The sequence below is a fragment of the Somniosus microcephalus genome, chromosome 3, assembly GCF_052327205.1.
Source record: "Somniosus microcephalus isolate GS21.2 chromosome 3, FLI_Smic_1.0, whole genome shotgun sequence".
NCBI classification, from domain to species: Eukaryota; Metazoa; Chordata; class Chondrichthyes; order Squaliformes; family Somniosidae; genus Somniosus; species Somniosus microcephalus.
Window position 1 is genome coordinate 120,102,714 of NC_140989.1, and position 22,562 is coordinate 120,125,275.

A 22,562-nucleotide genomic window follows, 5' to 3' on the forward strand; every position below is an offset into this window, starting at 1 on the left:
AAAAAACATTCAAGGCACGCTTCATCTTGTAAGTGTTGCTAGGTTCAAGGATTAAACTAAAAATTAACAAGTTATATTCCATGGACTTCTCCCAGCGTTCTGCTGCGGGACCAAGTCCACACACTTGTTGCCTTTAGCTCTTTCCAAAATCTTTATTTTATAACCATTACGCATGGTCCATGTGATCTCCTGGACTGGTTTCAATCGCCTGAAGGGAATCGGAGAAGAATTTTCCAAAGTGTTTTTTTCCCTTATTGGCCCTGGGTTTTTCCTCTGGTTTGTTGCGACTCATGGGATTTTTAAAAATTTGTTTTTGGGATGTGGGTGTCGCTGGCGAGGCCAGCATTTATTGCCCATCCCTAATTGCCCTTGAAGGCTGCGAGGGGGCAGGGGTATGGTGGTAGTAATGATGTTTTCCCCCTAAGGTGCACGGCTGCGCACTGATCGTGAGGTCCCACGCAAACCACTCACCAGCGCTGCCACTGGAAGAGATGCCTGCCGTGTATGTGCAGCAAATTTAAAGGGCCAGCGCAGGGAAAGAAAAAATTAAAGGGAATATTGGGTAGTAAGTGTCTGAACATGATGCTCTAACCATCATGAGTATGGGGCAGGCTTGATGGACCAGCTGGTCTTGTCCTGCCTGCCATTTTCATATGTTTGTACTTGAAAGTACAGCTTTGTTCTCCCAACAATCTAACTGCCCACATCCATGGTTTTATTTCTACTAGGAAATAAAGTTAAAGAAACTTCCAGCATGACTTCCCCTCTCCCCCAGTGCAATGCCAGCACAAGATTTCCTAGTCGACCTTTTCTGTTGCAGAATCGCTCCTGCTCCTCACCATACAAATACAAGTCTTTAGGCAGTCTAGGGTTTAATCCCCACCATTATAACTTGTGACATTTAATTCAATAAATCTGGTAATGTCCTGTTTTCAGAAGGCTCTTATACACCATTTATATTTCTTAGAAAAATTCAGCAATCTTGCTACAAATCGTGTAGAGATTTCAGCATTGGATGGGCCACAGAACTGAGCCAATTGATTGTCCTCAAACTTCTGAAATCATGTCAAGTTTTTGCAAATACATGTGCTCCTCTTGTCAGCTTGGTGTCCAAATCAAACCACTTGGCACTTCAATTTATTATCTGAGGCACAGCATGACTTGTATTTGCAGATGTACACTTAAATTTTTGACAAACTTTGGTTTTATAATTTAACTTACTGGTTTTAAGCCCTATGTAATCTAATGTCAGATGGGCAACCTGGGGTAAAGATATTAAATTCTTGTCTGACAATATTTATATTTGGAACTGCGATGTAGATGGTATTGGAAGTCAATCTATCACTGCAATCTGAACTGCGAGTGTAATTTACAACCATATGTAACCTTTTGAGTGTTGAAGAATTTGACTGAAGTACTGATTATTTTTGCTCCCTAAAAGACATGCATTGATAGTCATTCATACTCCACAGCCAACAAATTACTTAAGTACAGTCATCAAAATGTCTGCAAACTCGACAGCCATTTTGTGGACACCACAAGGTCCCACACACACCAAGGAAATTAATGATCAGTTGATTTGTTTTGGGCATCTTGGTTGAGGGAAGAATGTAGGACAAGACGCTAAGAACTCTCAGGAATTCTTGTAATAATGCTCTGAGATCTTCAATATCCATGAATAGAAGGAACTTTAATGTCTGACCTTTGGGGAGGTTCTTTTGCCTTCAGGACCTTGTGTGTAGCACTTATGGGGCCAAGGATCATTTTATTAGAACTACATTAAAATGTAGCCCCTTGTGTACACTCTTTTGGTGTCCATACTACTGAATTGGAAAGGCTTGGGCGTAAACCAGAGTATGTGAGCAGAGGCATGTCAGATGGACAAACTGCATTAGCTAAAATGCTGCAGTATTGGCGTGTGGTGCCTGCTTACATTTTTAGTACATTGAATCCTGGATTGCAGATGCTGCAATTTGGTTTCTAAAACTGGTTTCTAAAACTGTTAAGCCACTGCTGCAGCAGAAACTGCAAACTGTACAAATTTAGAGCACCAATTAAGTGTACATCAATATCCCAACATGGCTAGAGTGGTTGTTGAAGTATGGAGTCTGTCCTCCCTAGAAAGAGAATCTACTCTAGGATGGGGGTCAAGGCCAATGTGATTATAATGAAAAGAAAAATATGGCAGTAAATTTGAGCCTTCAACGACTGAGCAACACAGTAACTGTTACTGACTTGGCTAGACTCCAAATATCTCCACCCTTTTGACCATTAAGAGAACATAAGAACTAGGAGCAGGAGTAGGCCATTCAATAAGATCATGGCTGATCTACCTCAATTCCACTTTCCTGAACTATCCCCATATCCCTTGATTCCCTTAATATCCAACAATCTATCGATCTCTGTCTTGAATATACTCAACTACTGAGCCTCCTCCGTCCTTTGTAGAGAATTCCAAAGATTCACTACCCTCTAAGTGAAGAAATGTCTCATCTCAGTATTAAATGGCTGACACCTTATTCTGAGACTGTGGCCTCTGGTTCTAGACTCCCCAGCCAGGGGAAATCATCCTCCCTGCATCTACTGTCAAGCCCTGTAAGAATTTTGTATGTCTGAGATGTGCTATACAATCTGCAACTGCCCACTAAAGTTTAGATAGTTATGAGGGGAGAGTGAGGGAGAAAATTGGGGATAAAATTCTTTTCATGAAAAATGGAAGAATGCCTGTGGTTTTTTCCTCCATAATTCATCAATCTCCAATTAAAAGCTGGGAGTGGATCAGCTTTCAAATGTGCAATATCGGAACTTGAAATTTTATTCGGTCATTGATTTTTGGAGACCAAACTGCATTCTCTTTATTAAAGCGATTCACCCCCTACATCTCGGGCAGAGAGTAGTCAAATTGATGTGTTGGTGGTAAAAATAAAAATTGATAACTCTATGGCAGGGTAGATTGAGAAGTTTCACTCTTTGTACCATGTCTTCATGTGTATCTTGGTGCATACATTAATATTTGACTTGCAATGGCAAACCAACTGGATTAAGACTAAATCCAGGGAGGAATATTGCAGCATTCATGAGATCAGATAAGTGCTCCCCAAACTCTCATCAAAAATATTTTGGGATGTTCAAGCAGTGAGCCAAGTTCTACCCTTTAAGTGGAAATATTTAAGGAACTTCATATTTGCTAAAGAAGTTTGAAGGGTGTGAAAATTATGAAGGGAATAGGTTGGATGGGAGCAGATTAATTCATTTCTCCAAGTCGGGGAAAGAACCGATCATGCGGGAGTAGATTCATTGTCTGGCATTCTGTCCAGGATGAGCCACACTTTCCTCTTGGGAAGATTGAAGGCATTGTCTGCTGCTCAAGTCTCAAACTCTATCCCCCTCCCCAACCACTCTGTCTAAATAATTACACAATTCAGATTGCTGTCTTCCCTGTTAAGAGCCTTTTTTCAGACTGCATAGTGGAAAAAGCGAGGGCTGAGCCTTAAGCAATACAATGATCTGTTTTAACTCCATTTGAAAGTGTCTACTGCTCTACTTGTTTTATTTTCAAAACGAGCCAAACCTGGTTGGCTTTGTAGCATAAAATATATCCAACCTCCATCCGACTGGGACCAAAATGCTGCATGGTAACGAACTTGGCTCTGTCAATGTCAACATAATTGATTTTTTTTCTCCTTTTCCCCCAACCACGCCATGATTGAAAAGTTGTAAATGAATTTGGAGTCTTTTGCATAAAGCAAGAAACCTTGCCCAATTGGACCAATATAATTCAGTGGGTTTGGAAAACAATACAATAGGACAGTGGATTGTCTACTGTAAGCATGTAGAAGAGGTCTGTGGAAATGCTAGAGTTGGTGTGAAGGGATTGAAGTTTAGCTCTGGTTTGCTGCTCACATTTGAGTGGAATAGACTGAGCACACATGAACTGCTTCCATAAGTTACATTAGTTGCCATTTAAGACACTGTAGCTGTGAAAAGTGAATGCTCTGAATTAAATTCTAAATCATTGCTGCTGGCAGAGGAGTCTTTGATAGTCATGTGTTCAATATGCTGTGACTCAAAGGGAAAATTTATATAGAAACTGAATAACGTGGCTGGGTTTCCCTGGGATTTTTGACTTTGGACAGTTAGGGGGAAAAAAGAGATTTGCATTTCTATAGTGCCTTTCACGACCACTGGACATCCAAGTGCTTTACAGCCAATTAAGTACTTTTTGAAGTGCAGTCACTGTTGAAATGTGGGAAATGCAGCAGCCAATTTGTGCACAGCGAGGTCCCACAAACAGCAATGTGATATTGACCAGATAATTTTTTAAATGTTGGTTGAAGGATAAATATTGGCCAGGATAACTCCCCTGCTCTTCAAAATAGTGCCATGGGATCTTTTACGTCTGCCTGAGAGCAGAGATGGGGCCTCGGTTTAACGTCTCATCTGAAAGACGGCACCTCTGACAGTACAGTACTCCCTCCGTACTGCCATGGGAGTGTCGGCCTAGCTTTGTGCTCAAGTCCCTACAACCTTCTGACTCAGGCGAGTGTGCTACCCACTGAGCCACAGCTGACTAAAGGCTTGTTTTACTGGAATAATTGAGGGTTAAGACATTTAACAGTGGCAAATGAGAAATGCAGAGTGATATTGCCAGGGTATCTGCTTTAACTGAAAACTAGTCAACAGCTGCATAAAGTTAGTGCAGCTTTGTACGAACACACATCATCCCGCTGCTGCTAAAGAAACTTTTCCAGACCAGTAACCTGGGATGTTGATGTGTTTCAGAGCTAGTCATGCCTAGCCAAACCAGAAAGTGGGCATTGCCAAAAATTCCCCAGTAGGGGTTTACCTCTTGTAAAACTGTACAAACCTTGCTCCATTCTACTGTGCTCAACCCAGTGCCTACATCTAATTTGATGGGACTTCAAGGTCAAATGAAACTTAGGTACGTCTTGTTTCAGTGCAAAAGAGACTTCTTGCACTTGTAAAATTATTTGTACAGCTGTTACTTTCCGCCCCAACAACTTTTTTGGTTTTTTTTCAGATCAATGTCCGTGTTACAACCATGGATGCAGAGTTGGAGTTTGCCATCCAGCCCAGCACTACAGGCAAGCAGCTCTTTGACCAGGTAGGTCTAAAGCTTTCTATTTCTTACACATGATATTGTATGCCCTTTATCTGCACCGCACTTGTCCAGAAAGGACTATCTCTTGTACAGTGGTAAGTAACACCTACTGTGGGTCATGGGTCACTGGGCTGGGTTGTGAGGAGATGGAAGCTGCATTTTATAGTTCAAATTTAGGTAAAATAAATGGGGTGGGGGAGGAGGAAAAGCTTTTCATTGGGCGATCATGGTGGGACCAAAAAAAATTGGGGCAGGAGGCGATGGTAACTAATGATTTTTAAAGGAAAGTGAGTGGGAGTTTTTGGAGAGAATAGTTTCTAAACTAAATGTGGATCCCCAAGTGAACCTGTATATAGTGTCTATATACAATACTTGCTGTGTTCCACTGCAGTGTCTTCTATTCCTCCACGTGATAAGTTTCAGTTCTAGAAACACTTCTGTTCTTAGCAGGATTAGAGTGAGGACCGAATGCTTGTCTCAGTTAGTTGGGAAAGTAAGCTGTGAGAAGGACACAGACAGCAAAGGGATATCGACAAGTTAACTGAGTAGGCAAGAACAGGGCAGGTGGAATATAACATGGAGAAGTGTGAAGTTATCCACTTTGGTAGGAAAAATAGAAAAGCAGAATTTTTTTTAAATGTTGAGGGACTGGGAAATGTTGGTGTTGAGGGACCTGGGAATCACAAAGTTAACATGCAGGTAGAGCAAGCAATTAGGAAAGCAAATGGTATGTTAGCCTTGCAAAGGGATTGGAGTATGAGTAAAGACATCTTATTACAATTATACAGGGCCTTGGTGAGACCACACCTGGAGTACTGTGTACAGTTTTGATCTCCTTACCTAAGGAAGGATATACTTGCCTTGGAGGGAGTGTAATGAAGGTTCACTAGATTGATTCCTGGGATGTCCTGCAAGCAGAAATTGAGTAGACCAGGCCTATATTCCCTAGAGTTTAGAAGAATGAGGGGTGATCTCATTAAAACATATGAAATTCTTCCAGGGCTTGACTGGGTAGATGCTGAGGCTGCTTCCCCTGTCTAGGGAGTCTAGAATCAGGGGTCACAGTCTCGGAATAAGGGGTCGGCCATTTACGGCTGAGAGGAGGAGACATTTCTTCACTCGGTTGTAAATCTTTGGAATTCTCTACCCCAGAGAGCTGTGGATGCTCAGTCATTGCGTATAATAGATCGAGGGATATGGGGATAGGGCGGGAAGGTGGAGTTGAGGTAGATGATATTGCATGGTGAAGCAGGCTCGAAGGTCCGAATGGACTGGAAATAAAGGTTCTAAATTGGAGGAAGGCTGATTTTAGTATGATGAGACAGGATCTGGCCAAAGTGGACTGAGATCAGCTACTTGTAGGAAAATCCACATCAGAGCAGTGGGAGTCATTCAGAAAGGAAATAGTGTCCAGCGCCAACATGTTCCTGTAAAGGTCAAGGGTGGGACCAACAAGTCCAGGGAACCCTGGATGTCAAGGGATATACAAGAATGGATTTGGGGGGGGGGGGGGGGGGGGGGAAAAGGAGGCTTTTGGCAGATACAAAGGACTAAACAGTGGAAGCCCTAGAGTAGAAAGTGCAGGGGGGTACTTAAAGAAATTAGGAGAGCAAAGAGGGGGCATGAAAAAACAGTGCTTGGGCAAAATAAAGGAAAATCCCAAGGTGTTTTATAAGTAATTTGGCCTGATAATCTACATCCTAGGGTACTTAAGGAAGTGGCCCTAGAAATAGTAGATGCATTGCTGGTCATCCAACATTCGATGGAATCTGGAACAGTACCCATGGATTGGAGGGTAGCTAATGTTACCCCCACTATTCAAAAAAGGTGGTAGAGAGAAAACCGGGAATTACAGACCGGTAAGCTTGACATCGGTAGTGGGGAAAATGCTAGAGTCCATTATAAAAGATGTAATAGCAGAGCACTTGGAAAACAGTGACAGGATCGGACAAAGGCAACATGGATTTACAAAAGGTAAATCGTGCTTGACTAATCTACTGGAATTTTTTGAGGATGTAACTGGTAAAATAGATAAGGGAGAACCAGTGGATGTGGTGTATTTGGACTTTCAGAAGGCTTTCGATAAGGTCCCGCATAAGAGATTAGCGTGTAAAGTTAAGGCACATGGGATTGGGGGCGAGATATTGACTTATATAGAGAACTGGTTGGCAGACAGAAAGCAAAGAGTTGGAATAACTGGTCTTTTTCCAAGTGGCAGGCAGTGACTAATGGGGTACCGCAGGATCGGTCCTTGGACCCCAGCTATTCACTATATATTAATGATCTAGACAAGGGAACTAGATGTAATATCTCCAAGTTTGCAGACGACACAAAGCTGGGTGGGCGTGTGTTGTGAGGAGGATGCCAAGAAACTACAGGATGATTTGGACAGGTTGGGTGATTGGGCAGAAGCATGGCAGATGCAATATAACGTGGATAAATGCGAGGTTATACACTTTTGGTGTCACAAACTGGAAGGCAGGTTATTATCTGAATGCACTTCCCCTTCTCCCAATCTATTGCCAATGAGACCTGGGTGTTCTTGTGCACCAGTCGCTGAAGGTAAGCGTGCAGGTGCAGCAGGTGGTTAAGGAGGCAAATGGTATGTTGGCCTTTGTAGCGAGAGGGTTGGAGTACAGGAACAAGGATGCCTTGCTCCAGTTGTACAGGGCTTTGGGACCACACCTTGAGTATTGTGTGCAGTTTTGGTTGCCTTCTGAGGAAGGATGTTCTTGCCATGGAGGGAGTGCAGCGAAGATTCACCAGACTGATAACCTGGGGTGGCAGGAATGACGTATGAGGAGAGATTGGGTCGATTGGGCTTATACTTGCTGGAGTTTAGAAGAATGAGAGGGGATCTCATTGAAACTTATAAAATTCTGACAGGACTGGATAGACTAGATGCAGGAAGGATGTTCCTGATGGTCGGGGGAGTCCAGAACCAGGGGGTCACAGTCTAAGGATAAAGGGTAAGCCATTTAGGACAGAGATGAGGAGGAATTTCTTCACCCAGAGAGTGGTGAACCTGTGGAATTCTCTACCACAGAAGGCAGTAGAGACCAATTCATTAAATATATTCAAGAAGGAGTTGGATATATTTCTTAAGGCTCAAGGGATATGGGGAGAAAGCAGGGACAGGGTACTGAATTTTGGATGATCAGCCATGATCGCATTGAATGGTGGAGCAGGCTCGAGGGGCTGAATGGCCTACTCCTATCTTCGATGTTTCTATATTAAGGGCAAGAGGATAACCAGGGAAAGAGTAGGGCCTATTAGGGACCAAAGTGGCAATCTGCGTGTAGAGCCGGAAGATATAGGTAAGGTTTTAAATGAATATTTTGCATCTGTGTTCACTATGGAGAAGGACGATGTAGGCATAGAAATCAGGCAGGGGGATTGTGATATACTTGAACAAATTTAGTTTTAGCGGGCTTAAAAGTGGATAAATCCCCAGGCCCAGGCGATGTATCCCAGGCTGCTTAATGAGGCAAGGGAGGAGATTGCAGGGGCTCTGACACACATTTTCAGAACCCCTCTGGCCACAGGGGAGGTGCCAGAGGACTGGAGGACCGCTAACATAGTACCATTATTCAAGAAGGGTAGTAGGGATAAACCAGGGAATTACAGGCCAGTGAGCCTAACATCAGTGGTAGGGAAATTATTGGAAAAAATTCTGAGGGACAGAATTAGTCTCCACTTGAAGAGGCAAGGATTAATCCAGGATAGTCAGCATAGCTTTGTCAGGGGGCGATCATGTCTAGCCAATTTGATTGAATTTTTCGAGGGGGTGACTAGGTGTGTGGATGAGGGTAGTGCAGTTGATGTACAGGAAACTTTGTGCTATCCGGCACCCATGGGACCGAGCTACTGCCGTTTTTTTAAGCGCCGGATAGACCAGCGTCCATGTTATCAGATAGGAGCTTTTCATCGCAGTATCTGACCACAAACACTGTTGCTCAGCAACAGCTTGTAAACACTCTGCCCAGTAGCTTGGAAGTGTCTCTGAAGCTGTTGCTAAGCAACAAAGATGCTTTCCAGAGCCTGCCTGAAAAAGAATGCTAGGAGAAAAAAAAACACCTAACCAAAACGGCTGCTGATTTCTGCCGTTAGATCAAAGTTGCCGGACATTCAACTTCCAGATAGCACAAAGTTTCCTGTAGTCTACATGGACTTCAGTAAGGCTTTTGACAGTCCCACATGGGAGACTGGTCAAGAAGGTAAGATCCCATGGGATCCAGGGCAATTTGGCACATTGGATCCAAAATTGGCTTAGTGGCAGGAGGATGATGGTCGAAGGTTGTTTTTGTGACTGGAAGCCTGTGTCCAGTGGTGTACCGCAGGGATTGGTGCTGGGTCCCTTGCTGTTTGTAGTGTACATTAATGATTTAGATATGAATGTAGAAGGTATGATCAGTAAGTTTGCAGATGACATGAAAATTGGTGGCGTGGTAAATAGTAAGGAGGGACGCCTCTGGCTACAGGACGATATAGACGGGTTGGTCAGAACAGTGGCAAATGGAATTTAACCCTGAAAAGTGTGAGGTGATGCATGTTGGGAGGACTAACAAGGCAAGGACCCTAGGAAGGACAGAGGGACATTGATGTGCATGTACATAGATCCCTGAAGGCAGCAGGACAGGTAGATAAGGTGGTTAAGAAGGCATATGGGATACTTGCCTTCAATAGCCGAGGCATAGAATATAAGAGCAGGGAGGTTATGATGGAGCTGTACAAAATGCTAGTTAGGCCACAACTGGAATACTATGTGCAGTTCTGGTCACCACATTATAGGAAGGATGTGATTGTATTGGAAAAGGTGCAGAGGAGATTCACCAGGATGTTACCTGGGCTGGAGGGCTTCAGCTATGAAGAGACTGGACATGCTGGGGTTGTTTTCCTTAGAGCAGAGAAGGCTGAGGGGGGGGGGGAACCTGTTTGAGGTGTACAAAATGATGAGGGGCATAGATAGGGTAGATAAAGAGGAACTTTTCCCCTTAGTAGGGGGGTCAATAACAAGGGGGCATAGATTCAAGGTAAGGGGCAGGAGGTTTAGAGGGGATTTGAGGAAAAACTTTTTCACCCAGAGGGTGGTTGGAATCTGGAACTCACTGCCTGAAAGGGTGGTAGAGACAAGAACCCTCAACATTCAAGAAGCATTTAGATGAGCACTTGAAACGCCATAGTATACAAGGCAACGGACCAAGTGCTGGAAAATGGGATTTGAATAGACTGGGCTTGATGGCTGGCGCAGACACGATGGGCCAAAGGGCCTCTTTCTGTGCTGTATAACTCTATGACCTATTCCTGCTCTCTGTCTCAATTTTTTTCCCTGTAAATGCAATGTCTAATAATGTATAATTAAAAGACAATGAAGAATGTGGTGATCTGAAGTAATTTGAGTTGGGTTTGGGGAAAAGAATGGGTTTCTGCAATGGTGCTAGAGTATGCAATCAAACTGCCTCATGCCAAGTGATTAGCAAATGCTACAAGTTCTAATCCATTCTGTCGGTCGTTGCTAGTATATAACCCATATATGTAAGCCAATTGTTATCTCAAGGCTGTAGTGCATTTACACACATGGGGTATTTTTGGATTTAATTGGAAAATTGAGTAATTGGTCCTGGGCAGGAAATTTGTGAAACCCATTACTGTTTTGGGGTTTGTACTTCTGATTTTGCTATTCAGTTTCAGACTGACTACAATAATGAGACACTCTCTAGCCCAGTGCTCCCAGGTTATAGATACAACTGGTGATTTTGCACATCGCGTTTCTTCTGAAAAAGGCATCGGCAGAAGCGGTTTTAATCACATATGGTAGCCAAATCCTGATTTCGCTTGTAAAAGACTGACTGGAGAAGCCCAGAACAAAGCAAGGGTTTCCTTCCTCTCCCTTTACCACCCCTGCCCCCCATTTAGAAGACGGTGATCTGAGATGGGCAGGTGCAAGTCCTCTTGTAATAATGGCCCATATTTTCCAATTCCCTACGGGTGTGTACGAGCTGCGTACACACCCATAGCGACCTCGCAAGTGCCGGTTTCAGGCATGCGAAGCGTATGCGCTGGAAACCAGCATTTCCGATCTGTCAAGAATCCTGCCTGCCTGCCCTGGAGAAGGGCCTCTGCGGGTGGAGAGTTCCGCTTTCTGCAGAACCTCTGCCCGCTGAAATCCCTTAAAAAGTTTACGCCTGGTAAAAGCAGGCGTAAGGCCTGCTTTTACCAGCATAAGTTTTTTTTTTTTTCAATTCACTCATTTATAATTTAAAAATACTTTTTTTTTTTTTTTTTTAAAAAGGTAAGTTTAGCCCTGTTTAAAAAAAACTTAACATTTTTTCAAAATATTACATTTTTGTTTAAAATATTTAATTTAATATAATTTTAACTAATTTTTATAAACTTGGTGTTTTTTTAATGTATTTAATGTTTTGATGTGTTTTTGGAGTGATTTCCATTCATACTTTTGACAGATCCAAGCTGTCAAAAGTATGAAGGGAAATTCCCTTCTCCCATTGGTTCCCCATGGCCCACGTGATCCCAGAGACGCTTGTGGACCCCTGGGATCCGTGGGCCCTGTGCATTTCGTCGTTGAGGCCCAGGAGCGGAAATGGCCGGACCTCTGGAGCCTTCAGGCAAGAGCATAGATTTTTTTTTTTCCAGATCGGAGGCCTCTGCATGCAGGAAGCCTCCGATTGGAAAATACAGGCCATTGTATACAAATTCAACTTTAAATCTGTGTACACTGCAGTGTTAATTTAAGATGCACATTCTTGGGTTTTCTTGTGATCTGCTGGGCTATTTTGTTTCATTCCTTGCTCCTTTTACATCTAGAGAAAATCTACTAGAAGGAGGGGGAGTTTACAAAGGATATGGCTTACAGCAAAAGATAGGTTAAATCCAAGTTTAGATGGAAACATTTGAGAATGTGGCAAATTTAATTAGAACCTGAAAATCAAAGGGAACAAAATTGGAAGGTTTTCTTCCTGCAATTTTAAAACTGCCCCGTACACACTTATTCCACTTCTAATTGTGCTAAATAACAGAAAACACTGGAAAAACCACTCGGCAGGCCAGGCAGCATCCGTGACGAGAGAAAGAGTTAACATTTCAGGTCGAAGACCTTTCGTCAGAACTTCAACCTGAAACGTTCTCTCTGTTTCTCTCTCCACGGATGCTGCCTGGCCTGCTGAGTGTTTCCAGCGTTTTCTGTTATTTTGGATTTCCAGCATCCGCAGTATTTTGCTATCTAAATTTATGCTAGTTCCATTTTGAATAAGTTTTTCAAATCAATGAGCTGCATCTCTGGGGAAACCTCAATAGGTGAATCCGTGAATGAAAAATGAACACCAGGAAAACTCATTAATCTTGGTGTCTCTATCTTGATCTGGGGGAAAAAACTTAAAGATCTATCCTGATCTAATGGCCTGTGGTCAAAGTCCTTTTTGATACTGATATGGCAGATCTATGGGTGGGACAGCATACAAAGATCTTGATTATCATAGATGGTTTATTCTATTGCTCCCTGTCAATTTTATAGCAACAGTCTTTAAATAGTTGGGAATGTGTGCCAAGTGTTGCCAGTCAGATTATTTATTTTACTTGGCGAAGGCATTTTTAATGAATCTTGGTTGATTTCCCAACCTGATTTTAGATGTCCATAGCGATCTGATTTTGTTTGCATCTTGGGATTATTGGGGTGGGGTGGAGTGGTGGTATCAGGAGAAAGAGGTTAATTCAAATTTGAACCCCCTCCAACCCACATAAAAATATGCTATCATACGGGATGTTACAATTTCAGTGTTTTCATTGCAAAATATGACATTCGCTGTTCTTTATCAGAGTGGCTGTCATTGTGGATTTGTAACTGTGTCCAGACTAACCAGATGTAATGAAAGCTTTTCTATTTACAGTGCTGATGATTATCTGAATTATACAATCTGCAGGAAACTGGCTCTACACCCTATGTATTTAAGCATAACTAAATATAGACCATTAAACCCAAGAGCAAAACTTGAATGTGTATTATGTCTTTGTAGCCACGTACACTGACCACCTTTTAACATTTGAAACTGTATACTTCTACCATTTTTGTGCCAAATGCTTGTTTTAGGTCCCTTTTGTAATCCAAGGTTGAATGAAAAGGAATGGGATTAAAAATAATTTTTCTGCAGCAGTACAGCCTTTGCTAACAATTCCATTTTCCGTGCTCTTAACAGGAACAGCCCACTGCCAAACCTGTTGGTTAATTGACACGTTGCTCCGTTACTGATTAAGGGACTGTTTCCAATTCACCTACTCAAACCAGTATGTGACATTGAAGTTTGCTAAAGTAAAGGAACCTTTATAAATACTGTTACTACTCGGTTACATAGTTGTGATTATTTCTCTCTCCCATTAGTAACAGTGTTTTGGTGTTCTCTCAGTCAGAAAACTTGTTCATTTGCTTCAGAATTGGCTAATTCCAGTTTGTAAAGCTCCAATATCAACTCTTTACACATCATTTGAAACTGAGTGTATTTAACTTTTATTTTTGCTCTAGTACTGAATTTTCCCCTCACTGTCTCAGGGGAAGCTCAAATCTCAAGACAATTTCCTGCCCCCCCCCCCCCCCCCCCCCCAAAAAAAAGTCATTTGCAGATCAGGGAGAAACCTATTAGTGGCTAAAATAGTTTACTGAATTTAAAGTGAGAATTTCTACATTTCTTCCACAGGTGGTCAAAACAGTTGGCCTACGAGAGGTTTGGTATTTTGGACTCCAATATATCGACACCAAAGGATATCCAAACTGGCTGAAGCTTGATAAAAAGGTAAATGCACTTTGATACTTAATTACGATCAAACCTAATTGCTTTAAATTTTCCCCTTTATTCAAAGCCCTCCATTTTGGTTTTTTTTTAAGTTGGTGACAGAAATAGTTACGTTGTCCAGATTTTCTAGATTCCACTTTGGGCATATTCCAATGAAACATGGCTGCTGATTGAGGGATAGAGCCATGCAAATTTACAGCACAGGAGGACGACATTCAGGCCATCCTACCTGTGCTGGCTCTTTGCTAGAGCAATCCAAAACTAATCCCACTGCCTTGCTCTCTGCCTGTCCCTGTATCATCATCTTCTGTGTCAAGTAGTTATCTGATTGTCTCTGCTCTGCTCCATACTCCCTGTGGCAAAGTGTTGCATACTCCAGCAACCCTCTACTACTTTTCATAGAATGATCCAGCACAGAAGGTTGTTATTTGGCCCATCGTACCTCTTTGGTAGAGCTATCCAATTAGTCCCCCACTCCTGCTCTATCCCCTTAGCCCTATAAATTTTTCCCTTCGACTATTTATCCAGTTCTCTTTTGAATGTTGCTATTGAATCTGCTTCCACCACTCGGGCAGTGCAGTCCAGACCATCATAACACTGCATAAAAAAAATTCCCTCTTGTCACCTCTGTTTTCATCTTAAATCTGTGTCCTCTGGTTACTGACCCTTCTACCACTGGAATCAGTTACTCCTTATTTACTCTATCAAAACCTTTCATGATTTTGAGCACCTCTATTAGGTTTCCTCTTAACCTTCTCTGCTCTAAGGAGAACAGTGCCAGCTTCTTCAGTTTCGCCATGTAATTGAAGTCCCTCATCCCTGGTATCATTCTAGTAAATCTCTTCTGCATCCTCTCAAAGGACTTGACATCCTTCCTAAAGTGTGGTGCCCAGAATTGGACACACTACTCCAGCTGGGGCCTAACCAGTGTTTTATGAAGGTTTACCATAACTTCCTTTGTACTCTGGGGGAGAAATTCAGTTGGTTGTGCTACCTGTTAGCGCCTTGAGAGCAGTAAGTGGGGCGCGAGCCAGGTAGCGCCCGGGCACGGCAAGACCTGCACCTCTCGTGAAATTGAGCAGACATTTAGCAGTGGCGCTAAACCGCGACGCCCGCTCAGCTGCGCACGCAGATCCTGATGTCATTTCAGAGTGCAACGCCCTTGGGGTGCCCTGGACCGGAAATTCAGTGGCGCCCCCCCTCCTTTCCACCTGTCCCCCCCCCCCCCCCCCAATGACTTTGACTGGAACGGTTCCCAGACGGTGGGGGGGGGGGGTGCTATTTAAAGGGGGCTCTTCCTGGCTTTTGTGGTAGCCATTTCTGGACCACTCCAGAGAGAGATTTGCAGACAGAGAGCTTTTTGCATTGAGTCAGGTGCTTTTGGCTTCTGACCAGAACTTTGTAGTTGCTTTGCTTTTTCATAACTTTGAGTGGCCACATACTATAGCGGCTGCAATGGATGGGAACGTTGGGCTTCTCCATTACATTGAGGGCACAGACGCAGAGAGAGAGTGCCAATCATGGCCAGACGAAGGAGGGCCAACAGGCGTTGGCACACGAGACCTTGCTGTCCCAGGGTTTTCCGCCAACAGTTCTCATACCTCAATGTTGAGGAGCAGTGTTTTCGGAGGCTGCGATTCAGCAAGGAGGTGGTCACTGAGCTCTGCCACCTGCTTCAGCCAGATCTGCAGCCTCAACTGAGGAGCAGGACGTCTGACAGTGGCTCAACTTCTATGCCACCGGCTCCTTTCAATCTGCTACTGGGGACATTGCCAATATCTCCCAGTTCACGGTGCATTGCTGCATCCATCAAGTCACGAATGCCCTCTTTAAAAGGGGACGTCAGTACATCTCCTTCCCCATGACCCCGGACAAGCCGCAAGAGCGCGCAATGGGCTTTGCAAGAATAGCGGGCTTCCCCATGGTCCAGGGCGCCATTGACTGCATGCATGTGGCTTTGCGGGCACTGCAAGAGAATGCTGAGGATTACCACAACCGGAAGGGGTTACATTCGTTGAACGTCCAGTTGGTCTGTGACCACAGACCGCTGATAATCACTGTCAATGCCCGCTTTCCAGGCAGCAGCCATGACGCCTTCATCCTGCACCAGACTTCTGTGGCAGACCTTTTCGAGGCCCTGGCTCACCCAGGAGGCTGGCTTCTCGGGGACAAGGGCTATCCTCTGTGCACCTGGCTGATGACCCCGCTCTGTGCACCCAGCACCCCTGCTGAAGAACGATACAATGAGAGCCATCAAGCTACCAGGAACATTGTTGAGCACGCAATCGGCGTGCTCAAGCAATGGTTCCGCTGTCTGGACCATTCCAGAGGAGCCCTTCAGTACTCACCTGAGCGAGTCTCCCATTTCGTTGTTGTGTGCTGCATAACCTGGCAATCCTCAGGACTCTGCCGCTGCCACCAGACATTGGAGCACCAGCACCAAGACAGGAGGGAGGCACAAAGTGCAAGGGCCGTCTGTCAGCGGCTTATAGCAAGTCACTTCTAGGCCCCCTCTGAGGGAATGGCTTCTGCCATTCAAAGAACATGAATGGAACCGTGCCGCAACCCCCAAGCCGGTCAAGGCAACAAATAGTTCAAAGAGCAAACATGCACATTCTGAATAAAGACACTTCTTTATTTAACAAACTAATGTGCCCTTCCCGCATGACAAAGTAACACAGAAACACCCCCAAAAAAGTCAGTCACATAACTGGCTCTCAACCTGGAGACAATGACCAAAACAGCAACAAAGATGACCACGATCCTCGGCCTTCAATTAAACAATTTACAACATTTTGCCACATCTCCTACTTTTTGCCCTTCGAAGGTGATCTGCTTCGCTTGCGAGATTGTCCCCTTCCCACCCTGCAGCTCCTCCGCAATGGGACCCCAGTGGCTGGGGGAAGGCTGCTGAGTCAGAAACTGAGACTGCAGATGCCCTTGAGGGACAGCCTGGACCAGGCTGCTGACCACCAACTCTGCATGAGTGGCACCAGTCTGAGCTGCAGTGGAGAAGTGACGGTGCTGGCAGCAGGAATGCTGTCATCGTGAGAGGACAGCAACTCCCTGTTCAGCTGACACTGGCACTCCCACGGGGCAGAGCTGAAGCGTAGATTGCTGGCCTCCTGTGGCGCGATGAGAGCCCTGGCGAATCCTGCCCGATCCAGCGAGGGTGGCAGCAGTTAGTGCTCGTGTGGCCTTAATCTGCGTCTGCATGAGACCAGCCACTGACTGCATTGCAGCACTAAGCAATTGCGTGGCAGCTGTCTGTGCTGTGCTAAGTCCTGGAGACTCCTTGCCTGTGCTGTACCGAAGTCCTCGACACTCCTTGCCAGTGACTCGATGGATTCGGGCATCCTTGCCACTGCAGCCAGAGCTCAGTGTGCCTGTGCTCTGCCTGGGCGCTCATTTCAGTGAGGAGCCATGCCTCTTCTGCGCTCACTAGCAGGACTCGAGGCCAAACTCTCCCTCCGGGGAGAAGGCTGCCGAGCTTCCCTACCGCCCGCCCCCCCCCCCCCCCCCCCTCGTGTTGCTGCAGCCCGCTGGGTCCTGGAGCTTCACCCTCATCAGACCATCCCCCCCCCCCCCCCCCCGGCTCCCCTCCAGGGAAGAGTCCCCATTATGGCTATGGGCTGCCTCAGCTGAGGGTGGCACTGATGGTCTGGCTTCCTCCTCGTCGACGCCTTCAGAATCGCTCACCGTGGCAGCTTGAGGGCCCGCCTCCTCACCTGGCAAATCGGCAACTGAAAGCCGGGAGGTACAAGAGTGGCTTTAGTGTGAGGACAGGGTGGCAGCAAGGGAGGCATGAGTGCTGCAATGTACTAATTTGGCTCGAAGGTGGCAAAGGATGCTGGTGAGAGGAACAAGTGGAAGGAGAGAGGTCAAAAAGGTGATGAACTTACCATTGCTGTCCATAACGGGGTCAGCATCTCCAGTGGCGACGGGGCCAATCATCCAGCCTGCCATAATCCGCTAGACTTGCTGCTCCAGATCGGTCAGGGCTTGAAGGTGAGGTCGGCCTCCCCTAGTCCGTTGCTGCTGCCTCCTGTTATGCGCCAGCTTGCCCTGCAAGAGAGGACGGGCTCCGAGTACAGTGTGCAGCCCTGATCTTGGCTGCAATGCCTCCCATGGTGGAATAGCCCTTAGTGTGTAAAGTGCTGAATGAGAGTTTCCTGAAAGGGCCATAGGTGCTGGATGAGGGCTAGGCATTGGGGCTTTCAGGACCCTTTGGCCAAAGTGAGGTCGACATGCAGGGATGAAGAGGATTCTGAAAAGGGCACTCGCCCTGACTACCCGAGTGAGGTCGTTGAACTTCTTCCTGCATTGCACAGGGGTCCTAGGCACCATGCTGCTGCCGGTCACTCTGAGCCACCTCCCTCCAAGCTTTTCGATATTCGCTGGGCAGCGGCCTCCTGCCACTGTCCGTGTACAGGATAGATTGCCTGCGCTCCACCGTGCCAACCAGAACCTCCAAGGCCCCCTCACGGAACCGCTGCGCTCGCTCCCTGGCCCCCTCCATGGTCTTTGGCTTAAGGATGTGGCAACAGGTCTGTCCAGGCTGGGATTCAGGGCTCCGAAGCGCAGGGTGTGGCTGCAATTCCAGATCGACCCTCCCCTTTAAGAGCTGACCGGTGCCAGTGTGTCTGTGTCCAGTTGCTAACTGGCTGCGCCCGCCCTCCGGAGGTAGCTCCTCGCTCCTCCGGCATAGCGCCTTAAGACAGTCTGTTTTAGCACTCCAAGCACCTCCTGGGGCAAAACAGGCCAATTTACCAGTAGGTGGCGATAATTTGCACCTTTCGTGCCTGGCCGGTACTTATGCCCCAAACGGGGCGATACTGAATTTCTCCCCCTATATCTCTACTATAAAGCCCAGGATCACGCATGTGTTTTTTAACAGCTTTCTCCGGTTGTCCTGCCACCTTTTAAAGATTTGTGTACCTACACCCCCAGGTCTCTCTGTTCCTGCTCCCTTTAGAGTCAGAGTTATACAGCACAGAAAGAGGCCCTTTGGCCCATCGTGTCTGCGCCAGCCATCAAGCCCTGTCTATTCTAATCCCATTTTCCAGCACTTGGTCCATAGCCTTGTATGCTATGGCGTTTCAAGTGCTCATCTAAATGCTTCTTGAATGTTGAGGGTTCCTGCCTCTGCCACCATTTCAGGCAGTGAGTTCCAGATTCCAACCACTCTCTGGGTGAAAAAGTTTTTCCTCTAAACCTCTGGCCCTTACCTTGAAACTATGCCCCCTGGTTATTGACCCCTCTACTAAGGAGAAAAGTTCCTTTATATCTATGCCCCTTATAATTTTGTACACCTCAATCGGGTCCCCCCTCAGCCTTAAAATTGTACCCTTTAGTTTATATTGCCTCTTGCTACCAAAATGCATCACTTACACTTCTCTGCATTAAATTTTATCTGCCATGTGCCTGCCCATTTCACCAGTCTATGTCCTCCTGAAGCCTGTTAATATCCTCCTCATTGTTTACTTCATTTGAGTTTTATGTCATCATAGAATTGTAGAAACGTATAGCACAGGAGGAGGCCATTCGGCCCATCGTGTTTGTGCTGGCTCTTTAAAAGAGCAGTTGTGCTTAGTCCCATAGCCTCTCTTTTGTCCATAACCCTGAGTTCCTCATCCTCCAGTACCTGCCCAACTCCCTTTTAAAATTATTGATGGAATCGGCTTCCACCACCGTTTGTTAGTGTTCCAGATCCCGACAACCCTTGAATTAAAAAAAAAAAAACAACAAAAAAAAACTCCTCTCCCCTCTATCTTTTGCCAATGATTTTAAATCTTTGACTGGGTCAATAACCAGTCAATCAAAACCGCTCCATCTTGAAAACCTCTATTTGGTCACCTCTTAACCTTCTTTGTTCCAAGGAGAACAGTCCTAACTTTTCCAATCTCTCCTTGTAACTGAAGCCCCTCCTCCCTGGTAACATCCTGGTAAACCTCCTCTACCCTTTCTAAGGCCTTTACATCTTTCCTGAAGTGTGGTGCCCAGAATTGTTCACAATACTCCAGCTGAGGCCTAACCAGCGATTTATAAAGTTCTAGCATGATCTCTTTGCTTTTATATTCTATTCCTTCCTTTTATTTATAAACCCAAATAACTCATGCTTATTTAACCACCTTATCAACTTGCTATGCCACCTTTAAGGATGTGTGTATATGGACACCGCGATCTCTCTGCTCATCTACACTTTTCAAAATTGTCATTTATAGTACACTGTCTTTCCATATTAGTCCTCCTGAAGTGCATCACTTCACACTTCTCCACATTGAACTCCATCTGCCATGCTTCTGCCCATTTCACCATCCTGCCTTCTGTCATCCTGAAGCCTATAACTATCCTCCATGAGCTTCTATTTTGCCAAGTTTCATATCATCTGCAAACTTTATGATGCTGCTCTCTACATCTGAGTCTAGGTCATTTATAAAAACTGAAGAGTAATGGATCCAAAACTGACCCTTGAGGGACACCACTGCAAACCACCTCCCAGTCTGAAAAACATCCGTCCACCACCACCCTTTGCTTCCTGTCACTGAGCCAATTTCATATCCATAGTGCCACCTGCCCCCTAATTCCATGGGCTTCCATCTTCTTAAGTCTCCTGTGTGACACTTTGTCGAATGCCTTCCGAAAGTCCATATATACAACATCGATCTACTGCACTACCTTTCTTTGTTTTATTTTAAATTTTATTTCCTTTGTCATTCCATTTGTTTATTTCATTTGCAACCTTTGAAATTATGCCCTGTATACCAAAGTCCAGGTCATTAACATATATATTAAAAGGAGCAGTGATCCTAATGCAGATCCCTAGGGAACGCCACTGTTTACCTCCTTCCAGTCTGGAAAAACAGTCCACCACTACTGTTTTCTGTACCTTAGCCAATTGTTTATCCATGCTGCCACTGTCCCTTTAATTCCATGGGCTTTAATTTAGCTAACTAGTCAATGATGTGGTACTTTGTCAAATGCTTTTTGAAAGTCCATATGCACAACATTAACTGCACTACCCTCATCAGACCTCTCTCAACTTCATCAAAGAACTTAATGAAGATGGTCAAACACGATTTGCCTTTTAACAAATCCGTGCTGACTCATTTAGCCCATAATATGTTAGCTGCCATTCCTCTCCCTCCCTCCTCTGTACTTTCTATACTTAGCTTGGTTCTGTGCTGTATTCTTAACCTTACATTTTTCGTAAGCCTACTTTTTCTGTTCCATTTTAACCTCTCTGTATCTTTATCTTTAGTCATCCAGGGAGCTCTAGTTTGGAATGCCTTTCCTTTCCCCCTCACGGGAATGTCATAATCATAATCAACTTTTATTGTCATTGTTAGTGCACAAGTGCAGTACAACGAAATGTAGGCTTGCGGCTCTCGAGAGTGTACATTTAGATTAAGACATTTAAACATTCAACATACATTTGGCTTGTAATACATTAACATAAAACATAATAAAGTGCATTGGCAGATGTGCAGGCTTTAGAGTTTATTTGTGGAGTTCAGTAGGATGACCGCCCTGGGAAAGCAACTGTTCCTAAATCTGGTTCCTAAGTCTGTACCCAAACCATCTCTTTTTAATTGAGCAATGGGAGGCCTTCACTGTTTTGCCTACCAATTTTTGATTCCAGTCCACCTTGGTCTGAACCCTGTTCAACTTGCTGAAATGAGCCACCCTCCAGTTATGTATTTTTATGCTTGATTGTTCCTTGCCCTTTTCCATAAGTATTCTAAACCTGATGATCTGATCACTGTTGCCCAAATGCTTTCCCACTGAAACATGCAACCCTTGCCCACTTCATTCCCCAGAACTCGATCCTGCTCTGATGCTTTCCTCGTTGGGTTGGAAACACATTGATCAAGAAAGTTCTCGTGCACATTTCAGGAATTCCTCCTCCTCTTTGCCCTTTACACTGTTACTGTCCCAGTCTATATTTGGACAATTGAAGTCCCCCATTGTCACTACTCTGTAGTTCTTGCATCTTTCTGTAATTTCCCTGCAAATTTACTTCTATCTCCTTCCCACTATTTGGTAGTCTGTAATAGCTCCTCTATTCCTTTAATTCTAACCAAATAGATGCTGTCCTTGACCCCTCTGCTACATCGTCCCTCCAGTGCAAAATAGTTTCTTTGATCAATACTACCACATCTTCCCACCCCCCCCCCCCCGTTCTTTTTTCTCCCCTGTATAACTTGTAGCCAGGAATATTACGTTCCCAATACTCCTTCTTTGAGCCACGTCTCCGTTATTGCCACTGTATCATAGTCCAATTTGGCGACTTGTACATGCAGCTCCCCACACGACGTGCTTTTACGCACGCATGCCAAAGCCATCTTAAACTGCCTCGCATTATTCCTATTTCTGAACTGTTCTTTACTCTAGTGCTATTCACCTCTTCCAGTTCTTTATGCACCTTGTTTCTCCTCTGTAATGTTTCATCCTGATGCTCATTCCCCAGCCAAATTAGTTTAAACACTCCTGCAGCACTAGTTAACCTTCCTGTGAGGACAGCTGTGAGGTGCAACCCATCTGGCTTGTACAGGATCCTAATGCCCCAGGAATCTGAAGCCCTCCATCCTACATCATTCTCCAGCCACGTATTAACCTATCTTATCCTACAATTCCTA

The 22,562-nt window shown here is 44.9% G+C and overlaps 1 protein-coding gene across 3 annotated transcripts in view; it reads left to right on the forward strand.

Moving 5' to 3' along the window:
• ezrb (ezrin b) overlaps nucleotides 1-22,562 on the forward strand; it is a 97,554-nt gene that overhangs the window by 34,424 nt on the left and 40,568 nt on the right. For all 3 annotated transcript variants that reach the window (XM_085981536.1, XM_085981534.1, XM_085981535.1), the window contains 2 exons: nucleotides 5,042-5,125; nucleotides 13,828-13,923. In XM_085981536.1, coding sequence (XP_085837662.1) covers nucleotides 5,042-5,125; nucleotides 13,828-13,923 — 180 coding nt within the window. The remainder of the gene's footprint in view (nucleotides 1-5,041; nucleotides 5,126-13,827; nucleotides 13,924-22,562) is intronic.